This window comes from Haemaphysalis longicornis, unplaced genomic scaffold (assembly GCF_048455015.1).
Source record: "Haemaphysalis longicornis isolate Haplotype H1 unplaced genomic scaffold, Haemaphysalis longicornis Haplotype H1 scaffold_16, whole genome shotgun sequence".
Classification (NCBI taxonomy): Eukaryota; Metazoa; Arthropoda; class Arachnida; order Ixodida; family Ixodidae; genus Haemaphysalis; species Haemaphysalis longicornis.
The window spans coordinates 4029360-4051634 of NW_027526266.1; the positions used below are offsets into that span (position 1 = coordinate 4029360).

The following is a 22275-nucleotide window of genomic DNA, read 5'->3' on the forward strand; positions in this document are numbered from 1 at the left end:
ATCGATAAAAAGGCGTTCGATAAAACGGGGTTCGATAAAACTGTCCGGACCCCGTTGCGGTTATAATAGCTGCCACATCTCAAGATGCGCCTATTTGAGATGACATACAAGTGGACTAGAACATGAAAATGGGGTAATGCTGATGGAGAAAACATTGCTTCCTCAAAAATATGCAAATGTGCAATTGTTCTAAGCAAAGCGTTATGCCAAATTGAAATTTATTATTCTTTGTGTTCTTTTTCTTGATCAAAACAAGCTGTATTTTGTCATGGTTACACAAGCCGTTCGATCCTTCAATTCAGTCTCAGAGCAGGTAAAAATACGCGAACGCCGATTTCTCTACCGTTTGCACATTCGTAGGACACAAACCACATGAAAGAAGAAAAAAAAAACACGGCGATTTTTCTATTTTTATTAATTTTTTTTTAGTGTGAGAAAGGCAACTTCGGTGGAATGTCAACGCTGGCAGCCGTCGCTTTCTATTTATCTTTATCCGCTCAGTCTATGTGTCTTCTGGCTCTTGGAAAAAATGTCAGCTGCCGGTAATCGCTCGTCCCATAGCGCTTGCTAGTTTTACCCGTACATCTGTAGAGTGCGGTTTGCTAAAAATGGGTCCCGCACCAATGAATCCAGCAAAAGCGAAAGTGAAAAAATATCTCTCCCATGACACCTTAGGAAACCGCGCGAAAACGTGGACGAAGAGAAGGCGAAGACAGACGTGTCTGTTTGCCTTCTCTCCGTCCACGTTTTCGCGCGGTTTCCCAAGGTGTCATGTGTACCCAGCTAGCCCAACGTTTGCTTTAGTCATCTCTTCCAAGTACTGCTTATGGGAGAACGGAAGGGGGAGGGGGAAGATAGGAGACAGGAGGGAACGGTGGCCTTTGATGGCGAATCACGTGTTTTGTATATTCCCGACCCGTCCTCACCATGGATTGTGTTTTCACTCTCCGGATCGTCACTAAACCCCTCTCCCCTAGCATGACAGCGCACCATCCTCAACTGCGGCAGAGAGAGGGAACAATCACGTGGTTTACGCTGTCGATAGCTGGTCACCTATACCAGGGGTTATTGCTGTCTTCTCAGCGGACTGACGGAGATCGTGCGGCAACGGTAAGCAAGCTTATCAGCAATATTTTCTCATTTCTAGCTAAAATGTGTACAAATGCCGGACAGATTTTGTAGCATATTTGCAAATGAGGCCTTCCACGCGTTATCTTGAGGCTCTTGGGGTGTAACTGAGCAGTCAGTACCTATGTAGGTTGTAGTTGAACACATTCCAGTAATGCAGTGCAGACTTACGGCGAAACACAGTTTCTTCATATTCATCATGAAAACCAGCACAAGGAACACAAGGACAAAAGAAAAGGGGACGACGGCACAACGCTGACACAGTCTTACTCCTTTTTTGTTGATGGCAAGTACGCGTGGCTTTTCAAACAAAGACAACCGAGTTCACGGTGCAAAATCTAATGGCATCGGCCGCTTTTACTGAATGGGGTTGGGGCAGGAGCGCATTCTCGTTGTTCGGCCGAACTTACACAGTCTGTGATGTTTGCTCGCAGATGTTCACCAACTCCCCTGCGGCGCTGTGGGGGCACCAGCTAGTCGGCGACAGCATGCTGACGAGGCTGGCGGTGCAAACTTCAGGCTTGCCTCGTCGCGCAATAGGTGAGACTGGTGGCAGCTCTATCACTCGGCTACAAAGCTGAGCTGCTAATAGAGAGTTTAGCATAGCGGCTCCCGTACGCTACGCTAAGTTTAGCGGGTCCCGACTGCGCATGCGCGCGCGGGGCGAGGTGCGGAACGAATGTGCGCATTCCTTCCGCGGAGCGGGAGCCCATGCCTTGCTGAGACTGCGACGAATTTGTTCGGGTGAAGGGGGATCTCTTTGCCCTCTCCGCGCGCGCATGCGCAGTAGGGTCCCGCTACCCGCTAAACCTAGCGTAGCGTACGGGAGCCGCTATGCTAAAAATCTCTAATAAGTGTGTAAGCTTTGCGTGTTGCTGACCGCCTGAATTTTCTTTCGCACCCAGAGAGCCCAACGCTTGTACCGGGTTGCCGTGCGCGGAGGCTGATTAGTTGCCTGCGAAACCTCCGCCACATGGAGCCCAGGGTCGTCCTGATGATCGGCACCAACGACCTGCGCCTGGTATGCACAACAGATGCAATTCTGCCTCTGAGCTAAGGGTATGCTCAGAATTTCTGCATCAACACTGCCATTTTCATTCTTTTTTTCACAGGCCAGAACCATGGACGACGCGTACCAATTGATTGCGGATTTGGAGGTCGTATTGGCGCTGTTACTCGGACGCGGATGTGGTGTTGTCGTCATGACGCTGCCGCCGGTGGCCCGCGCTGCGCGGTCCAGCTCCCACTGGCGAATTCTGAATGCCGTGAACGCGTGGATCCTCGGGCTGACTATGGGTACTATGTCTCTCTTTACGACAGTTTGCGGCAGAGAATAACCTGTTCGTTGCGCTACTTTCACGCAGACGGAGTTGTTGCTGTTGAAATCCATCGCCTCTTTGTGCTGGGCAGACGTCGTGTCCGCTATTGCCTGTACGAGCGGTAAGCTGTCCCGGCTACATTGGTTGTAGTGTAATCAACACTGACACATTTACAGGCGGATGGGGTCGGACCGGCGGCTGGACATGGTGCACTGGAACGAAGAGGCGATGGGTCGTGTGACAATGGTGCTGAGGGACGTGATCGGCGCCTGAACACACCCTCCTCCTCTTCTCAGCAAAAAAAAGAAAAACGGATAAGTATCAGCTGCACTGCTTTCAAAAGAACTCGATTATTTCGCAATCTGTTCATACGTAATTTCACACCGACCATACATTTAGGACTCAATTTCCGTTGCAAAAGCACGTAGACTCGAAATTTGTTTGTTTATTTTATCCTTTACCTAGTGATTTTTTTTCAATTTCACTTCTATATCCTTTTTCCCCTTCAGGTATGCATAAACTTCCTTAGTACGTAGAAAACATATTTTTATAGCTGAACTAAGTGTCGTGACCGCCATTTCACCATTTCGTTTTGCTGGCCGCATCCGGCATGATTATTTCAAGCGTAGTTATAAATAATCAAAATTAGTCCCGAGAACACCCCATTGTATTGACGAAACATTCCCGTGATATTTTATAACGCGCGTTTTGCTATTGCACTAGCATCACTGCCCCATTGCAGGTTAGCTTGGCTCTTCTTATAGATCATTTGTTTTTGCTCATAGCGTGCACATATCTCACCCATTCTTTTTTTCCTTTTTTACAGCGGAGTTCGGCCACGGCCAACTCCCACCGGGAAGCAAGGGTGGGTTGAAAAGCAATTTCCTGCGATCTCCTGCGCTTGCCTGTGGGAGCTTAAGCCGCTGAGCGACGTATATGCTGAAGCTGATATGGTCTTCGCACTTCGCACCCCCCCCCTCCCCCTCTCATACCACCAGCTGCAATATTTATGTTGGAAACTAAATAAATATTTCCTCTGACTCGGCGTGCTATGCTCAGTTTCATCCGGTGTAAAGCCGTGATTGCAGTGCAAAGCATGTGGGCTGAAAGGTTCTACGAAATGTTGACTGCCGCAGTGAGATGTTGGTTATATTTTCGAGGCGATCACGTGGGATGCCACAAAGACATGTGATGTCGGAAAAAAAATTTCGAACAGTAGCACCAGGATAAATTCAACAGCGCACCTGTCGCATCCTTTGACCGGACAAAATGCTTTCGGCATCTTTTGACCTCTATCTTGAACATGCATGATGAATTACGTTTGGTGCCGGAAGGCAAGAATAGAAGACAGGCCATCTGATACTTGCGCATATGGCGCAGTCTATTATATTTGCAGTATTATGTATGTATACGATAAAAAAAACTTTTGTGCCAGACTTAGCTTGCAACCCATACTAGGGTCCAAAGGTGTTCTGATTCCGGCTAAAGTTGCCATGACATCAACACAGAGGACATTATTGCACAGCGGGAAAGACGAGGATAGAAGGAAATATGCACGACCCATGCCGACGATTTAGCGGCGGTTCATTGAGAAAAACCACCTGAAATATATCAAGAGACGCCGATAATTTTCACAGTATCTCTTTCTTCATTCCTTTACACCGAGCTTTCTTTCTGCTCTTTTAGTAATGTGCGCTGGCAATCTTGGCGACATACGTATTGCTCATTCGTCCAACGTTTCACCCCAACAACAGTGAAACGTTTAGTTGATTATTTTGTTTTATTTGTGCTACGCGCGTGTACAGAGCAAAAGCTCTTCAGCGCGATTTCGGAAGCCGAGCGCCGAGCAACTCGCGGCGAGAAAGAAGGCAGGGCCAATCCAGCAACCGCCGTGCACAGCGGCGAACAGAATCGGTTGGTCATGGTTCAGGTTCGGACAAAAGGAGCGTCTCCCCTCGCAAATCGCAGGCGGAGGGGAGGGGACGCCGGTACGGGGAACATCGCGCCCGGAAAGCCTGTGCCGGTATTTTCGTCCGCCACGGGTGGGTGGCGTAGTCTGGTGGCAAACTCTGAACTAATTCCAACATGGCGGGTGTGGGACCGCCACCTTAAGAGGGTTCAACGCTAGTTGAACACTCTCGACATGTCGTAAACGCTCGAGTCACGGCCCGGGGGTTAAAAAGAAGGTCCCCATTCGCCCAGAGAAGTCGGAGTGGCGCTGGCTACCACCCCCAAGCACAGGAAAAAATTACATTGACATAAATACCACAGAATGTGAAGGGGAAAAATAGCCCCGCCGGTAGCGTAGTGGTTATCGCCCCAGACCGGTATTCTGGAGGTCGTGGGTTCGGATCCCACTTGGCGGGAATTTTTTCTTCACTTTCTTTCTATCCAAATTCTTTATCTGGTTCAATGACGTATCATATTGTCTCCTTTGTTTTCCTAGGTATTCTTGACTGCAACCCTTATTTCTTTTATATATATATATATATATATATATATATATATATATATATATATATATATATATAAATCTAGAGAAAGATAAACTCACAAAGCGCGCAGAAATAGTATAAGTAAAGAGTCGGATACACAGCAAGAACAATAACAAACAATGTTTACTTACGTAGCGGCAATGGGACTTGCCTTCATCAGAGTAAAGTTACATGATTATGGTGTCGCAAACATTGAACAGATTTCTTATATAGGTTTGCATAAAACTGTAAGAAGGAATGGAAAATGTTTCGCAAATGGAGAGTGTGCATACAGTAAGGCTACGCCTACGTTACAACATCAACCAACAAACAACAACAAAAAAAAGGGGGGGGGGGAGCTAGAGAGAGAAAAAGGGGTCGTGTTAACAATGCAGCGTTCAAGGTTGCACCATGCCGGGTCAACGTATGCCGCGCGGGTTGCAAGTTCAGACAATGGGGGAAAATGGTCAACCGCGGTTTGTAAAGAAAGGGAAGAGTATACAGCAAGGTATTCAGTGGCTGGGGAGACTGGTTCTAGGGAAAGCGAAGATGAGTGTGCCCCCCGCGGATGAAGAGAATAGATAGGGGGCACAAAAGAGCATTTCACAGAAGCTAGCAATCGAACAGGAAATAGGTAGGGTCACAAAAGGTTATACATGAATAGATCTCAAAGAGTTAAACATTCTTAAGTGGTGGTGGGAACGAGGCCTCCTTCTCCCGGACAAATGGCATTGTTGAGCCGCATTAAGCTAACAAAGCTGCTGTATTAGGAGAGTTTCTGCGAATTCTGATGGCAAACTCGAGGGTAGGAATAATGAACATAGTTATAAAAATTATGAAGCCGCTAAGTTTATTCGAGGGATAAGCACGTTAATTTGGCGTAACTTTCATTAATTCCAAGTGTGGCTGACCCAAACTTATAAATGAGATAAGATTCCCGAACCTCGCGGTCGTGGTGCGTTTTGAAGGCGGATTCTAAAATCGTTGCTTTAAGATGATCAAATGCATGCCCGGGACTGTTCACATGTCTTGACAGGGGCAAATAAGGGCAGCTTTTTGCATGAGAGCGGTGATTATTGAACCGTATTCGGAAGGGCGTTTCAGTTTGGCCGATATATTGTTGCCTACAAACAGTGCACTCTAGAAGATATACGATATTAGCGGAGTCACAGTTAAAGTTACCTTTTATATTTACGTAGTAGTCTGAAGCCGTGCTGGTGGCGCGCTGTGTAGTGGTCATGTGTGGGCATACTTTACATCGGGGTTTATTGCAGGGCATGCAGCCAGTAGTTGCCGGTCGGTTGATACGAGAGTTAGTAAGAAAGTCCCCTAAATTCTTATTACGCCGGTAGACAACGCGTGGTGGTTCGGGGAATATGCTTTTTAAGCGGTCACTTTGCATTAGGATATTGTGATGTTTTTTTAGCACGGTTGACACTCTTGGAGCGGAGGATGAGTGGGTTAAAACTAAGTTAGTTTGCGGGTTCCCGTTCGGGGCTTTTTTCTTACAGATTTCGTTACGGTCTAATTGGTTGGCTCGCACAATAGCGTCGTCGATAACTTTTTCCGGGTATTTTTTATTCAGGAGGGAGGTCTTGAGTTCTCGACAGTTTGAGTCAAAGTCGGCTTGGTTTGAGCAAATTCTCCTAAATCGGTGGGCTTGGCTGTAAGGTATTGCTGTCTTGCAGTGTCTGACATGGCTACTTCGGAAGTGCAAATACTGCCGCGTGTCTGTCGGTTTTCTATACAGCTTAGTGTGAAGCCGACCTTGGAAGGTAGTAACGGTGACGTCCAGAAAGTTTACACTGTGTTCCGAATAGGAATGAGCAAGGGAAATACTAGGATGGGCTAGATTAAATGCCTCAATGAAGGTGAGGAGTTCCGCCTCACCGTGTTGCCAGATCATGAATATGTCATCAATATACCTTTTATAGTACATTGGCTTTAAATTTTGGGTGTCAAGAAAGTTTGATTCGAGGTGAGCCATAAAGATATTAGCGTAGTTAGGTCCGATTCGAGTTCCCATTGACGTTCCGCTGACTTGCACGTAATGAACTCCGTCGAACTCAAAATTGTTAAGTTCAAGAATAAGCCTAAGGAATGTTTGGAGAGCAGAAGAATCGATAGGTTTGTCGCACGATGACTGCTCATACGCAAGGGATACAGCGGCGATGCCATCTTCATGGGGGATGTTAGTATACAGTGACGCAACATCACGGGTGACTAGAAGGCAGTTATCAGGAATTTCAATTTTTGAGATGTCTGAGAGAAAGTCATTGGTATCCTTAATGAAGGAGGGAAAGCTGGGCGGAATGTCGCAAATGAGATTATCCACATAGCGCGATAGGTTTTCGGTAACAGTGCCAATGCCAGAAACAATGGGGCGCCCTGGGTTGTTCACCTTGTGAATCTTTGGGAGAAGATAGAATTTACCGGCTACTGGGCTTAAGGGGATCAGGGAACGAGCCGTGGTTTCATTTATTGTTTTATTTTTAACAAGCTCAGCAAGTTTATCTTTGACAATTTGCTTATAATCTTGAGTGGGATCATTGGGTACTGCTTTATAGAACGTCGATACTGATAGTTGCTTATTGGCCTCGTTAACATAGTCGGTTTTGTCAAGGATTACGATTGCGCCTCCCTTGTCGGCAGGTTTAATAATTATGTCGGGACAGCTTGCGAGTTCCTCTAGGGCTTTCTTTTCGTTGGTAGTCATGTTGTGGCGGAAAGAATTTTGTGTTTGGTATGCTTTTCGCACATCGCGTTGGACAGCTTTGATGTACATGTCGAGGCAACTATCACGCTGTGTGGGAGGGGTCCAGTGCTTATAGCTAGGTAGGGTTCTGCGGGCTTCTTCCGTCGCGGGGTGATCGTAGAAGTATTCTCGTAGCCTCATGTTTCTGGCGAAGTTATCTAAGTCCTTAAAAAGTTGAAATTCATCAAAACCACCAGAAGCCGGGCAAAAGTTAAGGCCCTTTGACAAGACGTTCATCTGAGCTGGGGAGAGGGTTATGCTTGAAAGGTTCATTACATTCCCGGTAAGGTTTTCTTTTGTGACGGCAGGCGAGGGAAAAATATTAGTACAGTGGTTTAACTGAACTGTTTGGGGTGCAGTAGTCGAAGCATTTATTACAGTCGTAGTGACATTATCGGCCGTATTGTCAGAGTTGGGGCAGTTACTAGTGCCGGAGCTTGTTAGGTTCTTACGCATGTGGCCAGTGTTAGAAATCTTATCTCAGTTAAACTTTCGGGCTTTTGTTCTGGATATGGCGGAGGCCGTCTTAGACTCGTAGTTGCTTAAAAGGTTCAACTCTCTTTTGCTTAGTCCCTGACTAAGTAGTTCCTCTTTCTTTCGGAGAGAATGGGACGTAGTTTCGTAGTGATTGAGGATTATTTCAGTTAATTGTAAAGATGCTTTATCGAGTACCTGTTTCCACTTATTCATGTTGGACGGGGAGAGTTCGGTAGTAGCAGGTTTTATTCTAATCCTAAGACCCCTGGGAGCGACCGCGGCAGTCAAGTACTGTGCAAGAGCGGAAACGTGCAATTCGGAACGTACGCGCTTTTCGGTGATTTTTCTTAGCTTTAAAAACTGTCTTGAAACGGGGAAGGAGGCCGCGTTACCTGTTTTTTTGTGTTGTAGTCAGTTGCTGCTATGCCGATTCCTTCGAAGGTTGTAAGGGCATGTGGCACGGAGGGCTGGATTTTGGACCCCGGAAGGTCCGGCGGACGCGCTGCTGTTGGTTTTCGTGGGCTCGGCGGTCGCTGAAGATGCGGAGGTTGGGCGTGGCATGCTGTTGGTGCGGCGCCGGTCAGGGAGGACCCGGCCAGTGTAAGGACCCCGGAGCAGTGTCGTGCCAGCAGCCCACCGCCACCGCCCCCCAGATCCACCACAACCACGGCGCCCCGGGCGAGCGCCAGCGCCCCAACCCCGAAGTCCACGGACGAGCGTCGCGCCAGCGACATGCCAACCCCTACTGGCAAACCTGCAGCGGCCACAACGCCCCGAGGAAACGCTCGCGGCGACACTAAGAAGCTCCCTGACCGGCGCCGCACCAACAGCATGCCACGCCCAACCTCCGCATCTTCAGCGACCGCCGAGCCCACGAAAACCAACAGCAGCGCGTCCGCCGGACCTTCCGGGGTCCAAAATCCAGCCCTCCGTGCCACATGCCCTTACAACCTTCGAAGGAATCGGCATAGCAGCAACTAACTACAACACAAAAAAACAGGTAACGCGGCCTCCTTCCCCGTTTCAAGACAGTTTTTAAAGCTAAGAAAAATCACCGAAAAGCGCGTACGTTCCGAATTGCACGTTTCCGCTCTTGCACAGTACTTGACTGCCGCGGTCGCTCGCAGGGGTCTTAGGATTAGAATAAAACCTGCTACTACCGAACTCTCCCCGTCCAACATGAATAAGTGGAAACAGGTACTCGATAAAGCATCTTTACAATTAACTGAAATAATCCTCAATCACTACGAAACTACGGCCCATTCTCTCCGAAAGAAAGAGGAACTACTTAGTCAGGGACTAAACAAAAGAGAGTTGAACCTTTTAAGCAACTACGAGTCTAAGACGGCCTCCGCCATATCCCGAACAAAAGCCCGAAAGTTTAACCGAGATAAGATTTCTAACACTGGCCACATGCGTAAGAACCTAACAAGCTCCGGCACTAGTAACTGCCCCAACTCTGACAATACGGCCGATAATGTCACTACGACTGTAATAAATGCTTCGACTACTGCACCCCAAACAGTTCAGTTAAACCACTGTACTAATATTTTTCCCTCGCCTGCCGTCACAAAAGAAAACCTTACCGGGAATGTAATGAACCTTTCAAGCATAACCCTCTCCCCAGCTCAGATGAACGTCTTGTCAAAGGGCCTAAACTTTTGCCCGGCTACTGGTGGTTTTGATGAATTTCAACTTTTTAAGGACTTAGATAACTTCGCCAGAAACATGAGGCTACGAGAATACTTCTACGATCACCCCGCGACGGAAGAAGCCCGCAGAACCCTACCTAGCTATAAGCACTGGACCCCTCCCACACAGCGTGATAGTTGCCTCGACATGTACATCAAAGCTGTCCAACGCGATGTGCGAAAAGCATACCAAACACAAAATTCTTACCGCCACAACATGACTACCAACGAAAAGAAAGCCCTAGAGGAACTCGCAAGCTGTCCCGACATAATTATTAAACCTGCCGACAAGGGAGGCGCAATCGTAATCCTTGACAAAACCGACTATGTTAACGAGGCCAATAAGCAACTATCAGTATCGACGTTCTATAAAGCACTACCCAATGATCCCACTCAAGATTATAAGCAAATTGTCAAAGATAAACTTGCTGAGCTTGTTAAAAATAAAACAATAAATGAAACCACGGCTCGTTCCCTGATCCCCTTAAGCCCAGTAGCCGGTAAATTCTATCTTCTCCCAAAGATTCACAAGGTGAACAACCCAGGGCGCCCCATTGTTTCTGGCATTGGCACTGTTACCGAAAACCTATCGCGCTATGTGGATAATCTCATTTGCGACATTCCGCCCAGCTTTCCCTCCTTCATTAAGGATACCAATGACTTTCTCTCAGACATCTCAAAAATTGAAATTCCTGATAACTGCCTTCTAGTCACCCTTGATGTTGCGTCACTGTATACTAACATCCCCCATGAAGATGGCATCGCCGCTGTATCCCTTGCGTATGAGCAGTCATCGTGCGACAAACCTATCGATTCTTCTGCTCTCCAAACATTCCTTAGGCTTATTCTTGAACTTAACAATTTTGAGTTCGACGGAGTTCATTACGTGCAAGTCAGCGGAACGTCAATGGGAACTCGAATCGGACCTAACTACGCTAATATCTTTATGGCTCACCTCGAATCAAACTTTCTTGACACCCAAAATTTAAAGCCAATGTACTATAAAAGGTATATTGATGACATATTCATGATCTGGCAACACGGTGAGGCGGAACTCCTCACCTTCATTGAGGCATTTAATCTAGCCCATCCTAGTATTTCCCTTGCTCATTCCTATTCGGAACACAGTGTAAACTTTCTGGACGTCACCGTTACTACCTTCCAAGGTCGGCTTCACACTAAGCTGTATAGAAAACCGACAGACACGCGGCAGTATTTGCACTTCCGAAGTAGCCATGTCAGACACTGCAAGACAGCAATACCTTACAGCCAAGCCCACCGATTTAGGAGAATTTGCTCAAACCAAGCCGACTTTGACTCAAACTGTCGAGAACTCAAGACCTCCCTCCTGAATAAAAAATACCCGGAAAAAGTTATCGACGACGCTATTGTGCGAGCCAACCAATTAGACCGTAACGAAATCTGTAAGAAAAAAGCCCCGAACGGGAACCCGCAAACTAACTTAGTTTTAACCCACTCATCCTCCGCTCCAAGAGTGTCAACCGTGCTAAAAAAACATCACAATATCCTAATGCAAAGTGACCGCTTAAAAAGCATATTCCCCGAACCACCACGCGTTGTCTACCGGCGTAATAAGAATTTAGGGGACTTTCTTACTAACTCTCGTATCAACCGACCGGCAACTACTGGCTGCATGCCCTGCAATAAACCCCGATGTAAAGTATGCCCACACATGACCACTACACAGCGCGCCACCAGCACGGCTTCAGACTACTACGTAAATATAAAAGGTAACTTTAACTGTGACTCCGCTAATATCGTATATCTTCTAGAGTGCACTGTTTGTAGGCAACAATATATCGGCCAAACTGAAACGCCCTTCCGAATACGGTTCAATAATCACCGCTCTCATGCAAAAAGCTGCCCTTATTTGCCCCTGTCAAGACATGTGAACAGTCCCGGGCATGCATTTGATCATCTTAAAGCAACGATTTTAGAATCCGCCTTCAAAACGCACCACGACCGCGAGGTTCGGGAATCTTATCTCATTTATAAGTTTGGGTCAGCCACACTTGGAATTAATGAAAGTTACGGCAAATTAACGTGCTTATCCCTCGAATAAACTTAGCGGCTTCATAATTTTTATAACTATGTTCATTATTCCTACCCTCGAGTTTGCCATCAGAATTCGCAGAAACTCTCCTAATACAGCAGCTTTGTTAGCTTAATGCGGCTCAACAATGCCATTTGTCCGGGAGAAGGAGGCCTCGTTCCCACCACCACTTAAGAATGTTTAACTCTTTGTGATCTATTCATGTATAACCTTTTGTGACCCTACCTATTTCCTGTTCGATTGCTAGCTTCTGTGAAATGCTCTTTTGTGCCCCCTATCTATTCTCTTCATCCGCGGGGGGCACACCCATCTTCGCTTTCCCTAGAACCAGTCTCCCCAGCCACTGAATACCTTGCTGTATACTCTTCCCTTTCTTTACAAACCGCGGTTGACCATTTTCCCCCATTGTCTGAACTTGCAACCCGCGCGGCATACGTTGACCCGGCATGGTGCAACCTTGAACGCTGCATTGTTAACACGACCCCTTTTTCTCTCTCTTGCTCCCCCCCCCTTTTTTTTTTTGTTGTTGTTTGTTGGTTGATGTTGTAACGTAGGCGTAGCCTTACTGTATGCACACTCTCCATTTGCGAAACATTTTCCATTCCTTCTTACAGTTTTATGCAAACCTATATAAGAAATCTGTTCAATGTTTGCGACACCATAATCATGTAACTTTACTCTGATGAAGGCAAGTCCCATTGCCGCTACGTAAGTAAACATTGTTTGTTATTGTTCTTGCTGTGTATCCGACTCTTTACTTATACTATTTCTGCGCGCTTTGTGAGTTTATCTTTCTCTAGATTTGTTTCTACCATGAGCGCTGACAGGACCACAGCAAAGAGCATCATCTGGAAATTTCCGCAGACCGAAACCACAGCAGTTGTGATCGGGGACTCCCAGACCAAGTATATGTATCATCACTTCGATCCCCTCTGCCCTGGAACCCCCGCTTTTGTTTCTCAGCCTGGCGCATGCATTGCTGACGCACGCTCACTGATCGACTTTATCCCTGCCTCTGCCACTACAGTTTTTCTGCATGTTGGTACTAATGATCTCAGCTCTACTTCCGCTGAACATGCTTTCTCTGACTACCGCTCACTGACTGACCTCATTCTGGAATCTCGACCGGACATTTCCACTATTAACGCCAGTCTCATTCTTCCCCGCTCCGCTAACCGCCGCCGCGACTACCGCATCTCTCGCTTCTCTCGCTGCTGCAACGAAAAGGCACGCCGTTTCAACTCACTTCTCCGCGAATTTTGCCGCCACTCACGCTTTGTCCGCTTCGTCGATGATGGCTTTGAGCACCTTCCAGCCTGCCGAGTACTCGCTGCGGACGGCTTACACCCGAGCTTCGAGGGTGTGGCCTTGCTGGCCGGCCATATTCGTGCACTCTGCTTCATGCAACAGCGCTGCAATCCTCTGGGCTGGCGCGACTTCGCATGCACCGCCGACCCAGTTGCAGCCCCGGCTATATTGCCAAATGACAGCGACTTCCCACCACTGCCTCCAATTCTATCCAGTGTAAGGACCCCGGAGCAGTGTCGTGCCAGCAGCCCACCGCCACCGCCCCCCAGATCCACCACAACCACGGCGCCCCGGGCGAGCGCCAGCGCCCCAACCCCGAAGTCCACGGACGAGCGTCGCGCCAGCGACATGCCAACCCCTACTGGCAAACCTGCAGCGGCCACAACGCCCCGAGGAAACGCTCGCGGCGACACTAAGAAGCTCCCTGACCGGCGCCGCACCAACAGCATGCCACGCCCAACCTCCGCATCTTCAGCGACCGCCGAGCCCACGAAAACCAACAGCAGCGCGTCCGCCGGACCTTCCGGGGTCCAAAATCCAGCCCTCCGTGCCACATGCCCTTACAACCTTCGAAGGAATCGGCATAGCAGCAACTGACTACAACACAAAAAAACAGGTAACGCGGCCTCCTTCCCCGTTTCAAGACAGTTTTTAAAGCTAAGAAAAATCACCGAAAAGCGCGTACGTTCCGAATTGCACGTTTCCGCTCTTGCACAGTACTTGACTGCCGCGGTCGCTCCCAGGGGTCTTAGGATTAGAATAAAACCTGCTACTACCGAACTCTCCCCGTCCAACATGAATAAGTGGAAACAGGTACTCGATAAAGCATCTTTACAATTAACTGAAATAATCCTCAATCACTACGAAACTACGGCCCATTCTCTCCGAAAGAAAGAGGAACTACTTAGTCAGGGACTAAGCAAAAGAGAGTTGAACCTTTTAAGCAACTACGAGTCTAAGACGGCCTCCGCCATATCCCGAACAAAAGCCCGAAAGTTTAACCGAGATAAGATTTCTAACACTGGCCACATGCGTAAGAACCTAACAAGCTCCGGCACTAGTAACTGCCCCAACTCTGACAATACGGCCGATAATGTCACTACGATTGTAATAAATGCTTCGACTACTGCACCCCAAACAGTTCAGTTAAACCACTGTACTAATATTTTTCCTTCGCCTGCCGTCACAAAAGAAAACCTTACCGGGAATGTAATGAACCTTTCAAGCATAACCCTCTCCCCAGCTCAGATGAACGTCTTGTCAAAGGGCCTAAACTTTTGCCCGGCTACTGGTGGTTTTGATGAATTTCAACTTTTTAAGGACTTAGATAACTTCGCCAGAAACATGAGGCTACGAGAATACTTCTACGATCACCCCGCGACGGAAGAAGCCCGCAGAACCCTACCTAGCTATAAGCACTGGACCCCTCCCACACAGCGTGATAGTTGCCTCGACATGTACATCAAAGCTGTCCAACGCGATGTGCGAAAAGCATACCAAACACAAAATTCTTTCCGCCACAACATGACTACCAACGAAAAGAAAGCCCTAGAGGAACTCGCAAGCTGTCCCGACATAATTATTAAACCTGCCGACAAGGGAGGCGCAATCGTAATCCTTGACAAAACCGACTATGTTAACGAGGCCAATAAGCAACTATCAGTATCGACGTTCTATAAAGCACTACCCAATGATCCCACTCAAGATTATAAGCAAATTGTCAAAGATAAACTTGCTGAGCTTGTTAAAAATAAAACAATAAATGAAACCACGGCTCGTTCCCTGATCCCCTTAAGCCCAGTAGCCGGTAAATTCTATCTTCTCCCAAAGATTCACAAGGTGAACAACCCAGGGCGCCCCATTGTTTCTGGCATTGGCACTGTTACCGAAAACCTATCGCGCTATGTGGATAATCTCATTTGCGACATTCCGCCCAGCTTTCCCTCCTTCATTAAGGATACCAATGACTTTCTCTCAGACATCTCAAAAATTGAAATTCCTGATAACTGCCTTCTAGTCACCCTTGATGTTGCGTCACTGTATACTAACATCCCCCATGAAGATGGCATCGCCGCTGTATCCCTTGCGTATGAGCAGTCATCGTGCGACAAACCTATCGATTCTTCTGCTCTCCAAACATTCCTTAGGCTTATTCTTGAACTTAACAATTTTGAGTTCGACGGAGTTCATTACGTGCAAGTCAGCGGAACGTCAATGGGAACTCGAATCGGACCTAACTACGCTAATATCTTTATGGCTCACCTCGAATCAAACTTTCTTGACACCCAAAATTTAAAGCCAATGTACTATAAAAGGTATATTGATGACATATTCATGATCTGGCAACACGGTGAGGCGGAACTCCTCACCTTCATTGAGGCATTTAATCTAGCCCATCCTAGTATTTCCCTTGCTCATTCCTATTCGGAACACAGTGTAAACTTTCTGGACGTCACCGTTACTACCTTCCAAGGTCGGCTTCAAACTAAGCTGTATAGAAAACCGACAGACACGCGGCAGTATTTGCACTTCCGAAGTAGCCATGTCAGACACTGCAAGACAGCAATACCTTACAGCCAAGCCCACCGATTTAGGAGAATTTGCTCAAACCAAGCCGACTTTGACTCAAACTGTCGAGAACTCAAGACCTCCCTCCTGAATAAAAAGTACCCGGAAAAAGTTATCGACGACGCTATTGTGCGAGCCAACCAATTAGACCGTAACGAAATCTGTAAGAAAAAAGCCCCGAACGGGAACCCGCAAACTAACTTAGTTTTAACCCACTCATCCTCCGCTCCAAGAGTGTCAACCGTGCTAAAAAAACATCGCAATATCCTAATGCAAAGTGACCGCTTAAAAAGCATATTCCCCGAACCACCACGCGTTGTCTACCGGCGTAATAAGAATTTAGGGGACTTTCTTACTAACTCTCGTATCAACCGACCGGCAACTACTGGCTGCATGCCCTGCAATAAACCCCGATGTAAAGTATGCCCACACATGACCACTACACAGCGCGCCACCAGCACGGCTTCAGACTACTACGTAAATATAAAAGGTAACTTTAACTGTGACTCCGCTAATATCGTATATCTTCTAGAGTGCACTGTTTGTAGGCAACAATATATCGGCCAAACTGAAACGCCCTTCCGAATACGGTTCAATAATCACCGCTCTCATGCAAAAAGCTGCCCGTATTTGCCCCTGTCAAGACATGTTAACAGTCCCGGGCATGCATTTGATCATCTTAAAGCAACGATTTTAGAATCCGCCTTCAAAACGCACCACGACCGCGAGGTTCGGGAATCTTATCTCATTTATAAGTTTGGGTCAGCCACACTTGGAATTAATGAAAGTTACGGCAAATTAACGTGCTTATCCCTCGAATAAACTTAGCGGCTTCATAATTTTTATAACTATGTTCATTATTCCTACCCTCGAGTTTGCCATCAGAATTCGCAGAAACTCTCCTAATACAGCAGCTTTGTTAGCTTAATGCGGCTCAACAATGCCATTTGTCCGGGAGAAGGAGGCCTCGTTCCCACCACCACTTAAGAATGTTTAACTCTTTGTGATCTATTCATGTATAACCTTTTGTGACCCTACCTATTTCCTGTTCGATTGCTAGCTTCTGTGAAATGCTCTTTTGTGCCCCCTATCTATTCTCTTCATCCGCGGGGGGCACACCCATCTTCGCTTTCCCTAGAACCAGTCTCCCCAGCCACTGAATACCTTGCTGTATACTCTTCCCTTTCTTTACAAACCGCGGTTGACCATTTTCCCCCATTGTCTGAACTTGCAACCCGCGCGGCATACGTTGACCCGGCATGGTGCAACCTTGAACGCTGCATTGTTAACACGACCCCTTTTTCTCTCTCTTGCTCCCCCCCCCCCCCTTTTTTTTTTTTGTTGTTGTTTGTTGGTTGATGTTGTAACGTAGGCGTAGCCTGACTGTATGCACACTCTCCATTTGCGAAACATTTTCCATTCCTTCTTACAGTTTTATGCAAACCTATATAAGAAATCTGTTCAATGTTTGCGACACCATAATCATGTAACTTTACTCTGATGAAGGCAAGTCCCATTGCCGCTACGTAAGTAAACATTGTTTGTTATTGTTCTTGCTGTGTATCCGACTCTTTACTTATACTATATATATATATATATATATATATATAAAGGCTTGGACAGGCCAATGCTACTTTTTCTAGTTTCGGTTCTATTATTGCGCGCTTAGAGGCAGTGGCGCTGGGGAAACACTCCTCCTCTTATTTTTTTTTTCTTTCCGCTTCTCTCCGGCGCGACTGGGGGCGCGCATGCGCGATAACGGTCACCGCAGTTGCTACTTGCGCCAGCTTGCGCACGGCGAGGAGCGAGGCCGGCGCGTAGGCGCGTGTTCTGTGGGCGCGCGTCTAATGTAGTGGGCAATTTCTCGTATGTGCTCCCTCGGACATTACGGTGCTGCAAAAGGGACGCCAAGAACACCAGGGTGAATCGTAACGCGAAGTCTTTTTGAGTGCTTTTGGCAAAAGGTGAGAACTTCGTTCGTATGCCGTACGTGAAGTTGAGCTGAACGATAGGACTTGTGTCGTGCGTGTGCTGTGCTTGAAGACAGACAACCTTGTCTGTGTTGTATTGGTCATCGGTGTTTCTCGCCGCACGTTGCGTTCGCGCACGTAACGCGAATAAAGTGTTCAAGTGATATTCAAGCTGGCCTTGTTACTGCTCAAGCGGCGTGGCTTCGGGCCGTCGGAGCGAGGCTTGCCCGTTGGAGGCAGCGGGGGTGGCGGCGGCGGTTGCCGGGTGGGAAGGGGGGGACACGGGGAGGGGGGATGGAATCCAACCGGCATGAGAGGGGAGAGCATTACCTCTCCCCCACGCAAGCTGCGCGCCCTTGCATTGTTGCCATGGCAATTATAATGCCTTCAAGGCCAGCATGGCGGTGGCGTTGCTAGGGCAACAACAACGCAGTAATGTTTCCCCAAGCTCACCAGGGGAGAATATGCCGCATGAGTCGCAATTAGCCCGGACGCTGGGTTGAAGGCTAAGAGTCCGCCTCCTGGTTTGGATATGAGGGGCTCGTTAGGAAAATACAGAAAGAAATGCCGGCAGTCTACAACACCAAAGAAGGCATAGGGGAATGGTTAGACATTTTTTTACCGTTACTGACGTTACATTATTTTTATTTTATTATTAATTACGTGAGAAAGAAAGAAAAACACGCGCCCAGAGTGGGGACCGAACCCACGCCTTTCGATTAGATCTCGAATGCCTTACCAATTCGGCTAAGGAGAACACAGTCGCCCAGATAGCCGAATTGGTAAGGCATTCGAGATCTAATCGAAAGGCGTGGGTTCGGTCCCCACTCTGGAGGCGTGTTTTTCTTTCTTTCTCACGTAATTAATAATAAAATAAAAATAATGTAACGTCAGTAACGGTAAAAAAATGTCTAACCATTCCCCTATGCCTTCTTTGGTGTTGTAGACTGCCGGCATTTCTTTCTGTATATATATATATATATATATATATATATATATATATATATATATATATATATATATATATATATATATATATATATATATATATATATATATATATATATATATATATATACATATGGTCGAAGAAAAGAAGTTTCCAATGGTCCAGAAGAAATATCAAAAAAGTAGAACGACGCAAGTCTCAAAAAACAAACACAAACATGTTTACTAACGTTTCGACTGGTGGTCCAGTCTTCATCGGAGTAACATTTACAGTACACTGCAGAACGCTTTCATAGGTGCGTGTAGAGAGAGGAAGTTGCGCTACAGTGCGCCCTCTTTAAAAGAAATCATACGTCATCATTCAGCAAAACAAGAAAGACGCCAGACATACATATGACAGGGAATGCACTGCCCTCCCTCTTTTTTGGGAGAAAAGGTGCGCTACAATGCGCCCTGTTTAGAAGTATTTATTGGCAAGTGGTACAACACAAAGAGAAAAGAAAAATGCAAAGGGACGTCTAGGAAGGAGGTAAATTGGCGCCTCTCCTCATAGGAGCCAGACAACCAAGGACTCCCCCCGACTTAATAGCCCGCCATCGGTTTCGATTCCACAGAGACCGACACCATCGGCTCCAGCCGTGGGCCGTCTACCCCAGCCATCGGCTCCGCACAGACCCCAGCCAAGCCCCCGCCGCTACAACCTTCCGAGCAGCGATGCTGAGCCCTCAACAAGCAACCGCCAAAATTGACTTCCCATCTTAGACACTGGTAAATCTGCTCCTTTAACCGTGTCTAGGAACTTCCAAAATGCTAGAAAATTGGCAGAAAAACGCATTCGCTTTGAATTGCACGTCACCTCACTCACCTTGTATTTGAATGAATCTGCTGTTCCGAAAGGTCTCATGTTAAAATTAAAACCCGCTACGTCTGAATTGTCCCCTCATAACCAAGCCAGATGGAAAAATGTCCTAACTTCTGCATCCCTAGAATTAACCAGTATTGTTTTAGATCACTACAAATCGGAAGTTAAATCTGTGCATGAGCAAGAATCGACTTTGGTGCCTCTTCTCACCAAACATGAATCTGATTCTCTCGCAGTCTTTGAACTCAAGAAAAAGTCTTCAATAGCCACGATGAAGTCTAAAAAAATGTCTCGCGACATGGTCCCTCCTCCGAAGGAATTTGAATCACCCCCTCCTATGCCGTCATCCTCCAAAATGACCGAGAAGAGTGACTTCCCAACTAGTAACTTAGTGAACTTGTCAAGTGTTGGGCTGACAGAGATTGAAGTTCGCACACTATCCAAAGGACTAAGTTTTTGTCCAGTAATATGAGGTTTCGGCGAATTCCAGCTTCTTAAAGATTTAGATAATTTCGCTCGCAACATGAAATTGCATGAATTCTTTCATGGGCGCCCTAACACGGACAATGCCGGCTCTATACCCAGCTCCAAGCACTGGACGCCACCGACTCTGCGCGATAAATGTCTAGATCTATATATTAAAGCAGTACAACATGACGTGCTTGAAGCCTATAAAAAGCAGACGCCTTTTCGACCCAACCTTTCAATTAAAGAGAAAGAATCACTTGAGAAGTTGGCATGTCGCCACGAAATTGTAATCAAGCTCGCTGACAAAGGTGGAGCAATTGTGATAATGAATCGAGATATATACATCAAAGAAGCAGACCGACAATTATCCGACACATCTTTTTTACAAAATTCTTCAATCTGATCCAACTTTTGAATATAAAGAAATTGTCAAGGAAAACCTCGAAGCACTACTAGAAGCCAAAGAAATAGACAAAACGACGGTGCGTTCTCTGATACCACTCGGCCCAATAGCAGGCAGGTTCTACCCTTTGCCCAAAATTCACAAGGCACATGTCCCTGGTCGCCCAATCGTATCTGGCATAGGCACGGTTACCGAAAATATTTCCCTCTATGTGGACAACTTAATCAACAGAACTCCCCCTAACTTTCCTTCATACATACGAGATACCAACCACTTTCTCTCTGAAATATTAGACCTTGAGATTCCCAGTGGCTGTCTGCTTGTCATCATGGACGTCACGTCACTATATACCAATATTTCCCACTCTGATGGAATACAAGCGGTGATCCACGCTTACAGTGAATCGCGGGAGCCTGAGCCCGTTGAGAATTTCACATTGGCCTTATTACTGAGATTAATTCTTGAGCTAAACAATTTCGAGTTAAATGGCAAACACTATGTTCAAGTCAGTGGTACATCCATGGGCACAAGGATAGGGCCAAATTATGCAAATATTTTCATGGCAGTTCTCGAGGAGGAGTTTCTTGCACGCATCGACTTGAAGCCATTTTTTTACAAGCGCTTCATCGATGATGTCTTTCTGATTTGGCCACACGGAGAATCCAGTCTCCTAAGATTTATAGCCGAGTTTAACGAGGTCCACCCTAACATTTCTTTCTCACACCAGTTTTCCGCTACCAGCATCAACTTCCTCGACGTGACGGTATCTGTCTCGCAGAACAAATTAGAGACCACCCTTTACCGAAAACCGACGGACTCCCATCAATATTTGCATTTTCAAAGTAGTCACATTAAGCACTGGAAAACGGGCATACCCTACAGTCAAGCGCACCGCTTCCCCCGGATATGCTCCAAGGAAACAGATGTTCTTTCCAACTGTGAGGGACCTAAAAACGATCTGCTTAAACAAAAGTACCCGCTCCAATTAACTGACTATTCCATTCGCCGAGCAGGAGCATTGAGCCACAATGAATTCCTTAACTCCAGGAAGCTAGCCGACCGACGCCTTCAAGTAACCTAGTTCTCACTCACTCCGCATCTGTGCCGAATGTTTCTGGCATACTTCGAAAGCCTCACAACATATTAAGTCAAAGTCCTCGACAAGCATCTATATTTTCCGAACCACCACGTGTTGTCTACAGGCGAAACAAAAACCTGCACGACATTCTGACATCTTCGAGGCTCAGCCATTCACCAGTGACCGGTTGTAGGCACTGCACGAAGCCTCGTTGTCAGGTATGCCCCCACATGACGAAAACAAAATCCGCCTCTAGCAACGCCTCGCACTTCTCTGTAAAACTCAAGGGAAATTTTAACTGTGACAGCGCCAACGTAGTTTACCTGCTCGAGTGCAATACTTGCCACCTGCAATATATTGGCCAGACGGCGAACGCTTTTAGATTAAGGTTCAACAATCATAGGGCACACGCCAAGTCTCTTGCTAACCTTCCTTTGTCCCGTCACGTCAGAATCTCGGGTCATTCATTTAATAATTTCAAGGTAACAATAATTGAATCCAATTTCAACAGCAACCACGGAAGCGAAGTTCTCGAATCATATCTCATATTTAAGTTCAAAACCGCATCCTCTGGGTTGAACGAAGGCGTGGGTGGGCTGACATGTTTGCCGCAGTAATTACTCGCCTTTCTTCCGTTCTCTTCTTGCGTGACCAATCCTCTTTTTAGGCATACCAGCGCGGCTTCATCTCTCAAGGTTCCCTCACTTAGCCTCTTAGCGCCGGCTTAGCCACATAGCGCCGGCTTCACGTGA

The 22275-nt window shown here is 46.9% G+C and overlaps 1 protein-coding gene across 1 annotated transcript; it reads left to right on the forward strand.

Moving 5' to 3' along the window:
• The first annotated feature begins 1894 nt into the window (after positions 1–1894).
• Positions 1895–3328, forward strand: LOC144166156 (uncharacterized). Its single transcript, XM_077695761.1, has 4 exons — positions 1895–2149; positions 2241–2424; positions 2493–2568; positions 2624–3328. The coding sequence occupies exons 1-4, from the start codon at positions 2102–2104 to the stop codon at positions 2718–2720; spliced, it is 405 nt and encodes a 134-aa protein (XP_077551887.1). The 5' UTR covers positions 1895–2101; the 3' UTR covers positions 2721–3328.
• The last annotated feature ends 18947 nt before the right edge of the window (positions 3329–22275 follow it).